The sequence below is a fragment of the Zea mays genome, chromosome 6 (genome assembly GCF_902167145.1).
Source record: "Zea mays cultivar B73 chromosome 6, Zm-B73-REFERENCE-NAM-5.0, whole genome shotgun sequence".
Classification (NCBI taxonomy): domain Eukaryota; kingdom Viridiplantae; phylum Streptophyta; class Magnoliopsida; order Poales; family Poaceae; genus Zea; species Zea mays.
In genome coordinates, this window is record NC_050101.1 from 31,196,290 (window position 1) to 31,201,010 (window position 4,721).

Here is a 4,721-nt window from a genome sequence, read left to right on the forward strand (position 1 = left end):
CAACCATTTCTAGTTTTGTTCTCCATTCTCATTTTGTCACCCATTTCATGAAAATTCTCAACCATTACCGATCTATTGAGCCATTCTCGCGATAGTGAGAGTATAAATATGCCAACTAGGATAAGAACCCACTTCGTAGCATCGTACTATCTGTTATTAACCGATTCGAGGTAGGAATTACTTATAATATCGAGCTTGACATTATTGGTTTTATGTCAGTTAATACATAGAGTAATTCTCAATATAGAAGTAAAAATAAGATATAATAAAAAAGGATCGATTTTTTTTTACTAAAATAGGATCTAAATAGGAAAGAACACTTGTTCGATGATTATTAAAAACATCCTAAAAGCATCCGGTCCAAATATAGCATTGAGATTCTGAGAATGCCGTCCCAATCACCACTTCACCAGATGACATAATGGAGGTGCAAGCAGCAATGATGCCATTACTCATGAGCTCAGCCAAATCATGCGCGTCGATGGCTACCTGCGGATTTATTTAGGCATTCCAACTTTTTTGTAATAGCAAGATAGATAAAATTCTTTTTATATATTACATATAGACATCTCTTACTAATGGGTGCTACAGTTTAGAACTTTATTTTTAATACCTTTTAGCACCTTTTAGTATTCGTGTTTGTTCTCTAAGTGATAAAGTTTATTAAAAGTGTACCTAAACTTTACCGATGTGGATCAAAAAGGCCATTACAATAACTTAGTGGAGTTTTATCCAGGTTTCATTTGCATCTGGGACATTTTTGGGTAGAGCTGCCATCGATTTCAGCTACTGTAAGACTGTGTCCAGCATTTGATCCATAGTTTACTCAAAACATCGTTTTTGTAAGTTCTGTATTGTATATTGTACCGTTCGCATAATAGAGTTTGAATATAGGTATGAGAATGTGTAATCTGTTAGAAATAGTCTAATATAACTACACTGTTCACGTAACATTCACGGGAGCATTTCTCTCTCCTTCTCACACAGAGCCATTGGAGCTAAGCTAGTGGGAGCTCTAACGAAGTGGCCTTAACAAGCTGCCAATAGACATTTTTATGATGTGGCACCATTTTCAATATTGAGAGAACAATGAGGCTTACGGACATTGACGAATCTAATCAAAAATATTATTGGGGTCATTGGAATCAACTTCTATATATAATATAATATTTCTAACTTTAACAATATTTTATTAAAAGATTTGTAAATTTTATGGGGGTCGACACCGGTAAAACCCCATAGATCCCGCGCTGCTTACGGAGGAGGTTGAAATTCGTATTGAGTCAAGAAATTAAGTATTTGTAAAACTATAAAATAAAACCATATGTTGAGATCGTCGTTTATTTCATTTAAATTTTATAAGATTTTATTTGATATGATAACAAGGCTACCAAAAATTGCCAATGAGCTCACCTTGTCGTCAAGATCAGTCCAAACCGCGCCTCCGTCAAGTTGTCGAGCTTGTTCGCTTGGCTTTAATTTATACTAGTTTCTACAGTGTTTTGTCTTTATGAATTGCAGCTGCAACATTCTGAATAGGTAGCTTTAATCCAAAACGAACAATAACTCTCATCCCTTCAAGATTTTGGCAGCTTGTTTGGTACTATACTCATGCTGCGTGAGTCCAGCAATCCGTATGGATTGGAAGCCACATGTGGGATGCGAGTGTAGACATTTCTCAAGACAAGTTCCACGGCTAGCCATATATGCCGTCCATTAGAGCCGGGTCGGCCTAGGCCAGCAAGTTGCATTAGTTTAATTTGGAGCTACCAACAATGGCGGCCAGACGAGGCGGCATGGCGTCCGGAGCTGGAGCGGCGGCGGCGCACATCGCATCATCGATGGTGTTGTCTCTGTTGCTTGTTGGAGTTGGCGTCTCCCGTGCCCAGCTCCAGGTGGGCTTCTACTCCGACTACTGCCCGGACGCCGAGGACACGGTCACCGCCGCCGTCCAGGACGCCGCCGGCAACGACCCCACCATCCTCCCCGCGCTGCTCCGCCTCCAGTTCCACGACTGCTTCGTCAAGGTACGTACGTGTGTCTGTGTGTGAGCACCATCCGGCCGATTAATACTTACTAGCTTTTACGTGTCTGTGTGTGTTCGCCGGCGCGCCGGCAATATATATGCAGGGGTGCGACGCGTCGGTGCTCATCAGGAGCGCCAGCAACGACGCGGAGGTGGACAACGGCAAGAACCAGGGCCTGCGCGGCCAGAACGTGGTGGACGCCGCCAAGGCGCAGCTCGAGGACCAGTGCCCCGGCGTCGTCTCCTGCGCCGACATCATCGCGCTCGCCGCGCGCGACGCCGTCGCCATGGTAACATATAGTATTACCTAGCTAGGTAGATGCATGATGGTAGAGTACCTGCTGACGCGCTGGAAACTGGAATGCATGCCATGCCATCAGACGGGCGGGCCGTCGTTCGACGTGCCCACGGGGCGGCGCGACGGGCTGACCTCTAACATCCGCGACGCCGACGTGCTGCCGGACGCCGGTGACTCTATCAGCGTGCTCCGGTCACGCTTCGCCGCGAGCGGACTTGACGACCGCGACCTCGTCCTCCTCACAGGTAGGTACTTCACCTTCACTACGTGCATATGGACATGGACGCGCATGACAGTGCAACGAGACCGGCCGCAGCGGCGCACACGGTGGGCACGACGGCGTGCTTCTTCGTGAAGGACCGGCTCTACAGCTACCCGCTGCCGAGCGGCGGGAGGGGGCCGGACCCGTCGATCCCGGCGTCGTTCCTGGCGGAGCTCGAGGACCGGTGCCCACCGGGCAACTTCAACACGCGGCTGGCGCTGGACCGCGGCAGCGAGAGCGACTTCGACGACTCCATCCTCCGGAACATCCGCTCTGGCCTCGCCGTCATCGCCTCCGACGCCGCGCTGGCCAACAGCAACGCCACCCGCGCGCTCGTCGACGCGTACCTGGGCCCCTGGGCGGGCAGCTTCGAGCAGGACTTCGCGGCCGCCATGGTTAAGATGGGCACCATCGGCGCCATCACCGGGGACGACGCCGGCGAGGTCAGGGACGTCTGCTCCGCGTTCAACAGCAATTGATCTCGGTCGTACGCGTCATCGGTGCGCGGCGTTGGCGTCACATAAAAAGAGAAACGAGAATTTCTGTGTAAACTGAATTTGGTTTCTCGAGTGGATTAGTTAGATTCCAAAATTGTAATCGAAATTAAATCAAAAAATGCCCCCAAAAAAAGGGGGCACATGGAGGAATTGTGCGGTGCAATTGATTGGCAACTTTTTGTTGCAGCGATGCGATGCAAGTACTGCGTGCAGATGCATGTGACAATTTATTGTCGCGATTGTCCTTAAAAAGAAGATTATTAGTTCAATTCGGTGTCACACCCGGATTTAAGGGGACAAATCCAGGTGCGCCAAAGAAAAACAACACATATAATAATAGAGTGAATAGAGATAAATGTCATAAATATTATAAATGTACTTATTACATAGCGAAAGTCTTACAAAATAAATGATGAATATAAAACGAACTAAATATTATTTCCGTGGCGCCACAAAGCTGACTCGGAGATGCCACCTAGATCAAATCGTAAGCTTCAGTGTTGGGTGACTCCTTTTCGACCACATGTTCTTCTTCTATGGGGGTGTGTCACACCCGATTTTAGAAGGCAAACCGAATACAAACCATGTACGTGCCAGAATCAGCAATTCACATACACAACAGTTACATAATCGGACATCATCACACAGTGCTCGAATAATAATATAAAAGATAGTAATAGTTGATTACATTATGATGTTCGAGACATCCACATAGTCAATAACAATTATCAAAGTGCGAAAACGAAACGTAGATAAACACGGCCTTCAAAGGTAGCCGACTGGGGGGTTTGCCGCTAACCCACGCCTAGAACTCATCGTACTCTTGGAACTCCTGGAAGTCCTCCTCCACGACTTCATCTTCTCCTGAGCAGTGGTTGCAACGTGGACAAGCTGGGGGGTTTGATGTGTAAAGCAAGGCTGAGTACACATCAACATACTCAGCAATTGTCCCGGCTGTAGTGGACTAACTTTATATGGGGTTAAGGTCAAGCAGTTTCTTTTAGTTGGTCAGGTTATTATTATTAGTAGAGAGCTAGGTTTTAGCATTAACCTAAGTTGTTAACCCAAAAGTACCCTTTCCAAACGGAAAGAATACCAGAAACCGTTACCATAATCATAATAAAAAACCAGCATTATCCTCATCATCACCTGTAAACCAAACATCTCTGATCAATGTGTCTCTAATCAATGGAGCTCCCTTGGCCGCTCATAACCGCGAGCACGGCTGATATATCAGTTTCATAACACTCTGCATAGGTTGCACACTTTACCCATGAGCCATGATTCCCGTTTTGCCCGGAGATCATGACTCTCCATTGATCACTACCAAGGTGACCTAGCAGGGTCTCACTATGTGGCTTTTCCGTAGGGTCCTCACTATGCGAATGTTGGAAATGACCATTGCATAGTGACCATCTGATGTACCAAACATATACCTCCGCCCTCAGGGAAAGCCGTGGGACGATGCCCGTACCAAAATCCCTGAGCGAGATTATAGGAGCCATAACAGATGCCACCATTGCCATAGAGACCATCTGGCGTACCAAAACCTATACCTCTGCCCTCAGGAAAAAGCCGTGGGATGACGCTGAAAGTCGCCTAGAGGGGGTGAATAGGCAAATCTGAAATTTATAAACT

General features: G+C 46.7%; 1 protein-coding gene across 1 annotated transcript; it reads left to right on the top strand.

Annotated features, from left to right (window-relative positions):
• Positions 1-1,557: 1,557 nt before the first annotated feature.
• On the top strand, positions 1,558-3,269 carry LOC103629160 (peroxidase 43). Its single transcript, XM_008650336.4, has 4 exons — positions 1,558-2,027; positions 2,131-2,316; positions 2,407-2,569; positions 2,641-3,269. Exons 1-4 carry the CDS (start codon positions 1,776-1,778, stop codon positions 3,063-3,065), a joined length of 1,026 nt encoding a protein of 341 aa, XP_008648558.1. The 5' UTR covers positions 1,558-1,775; the 3' UTR covers positions 3,066-3,269.
• The last annotated feature ends 1,452 nt before the right edge of the window (positions 3,270-4,721 follow it).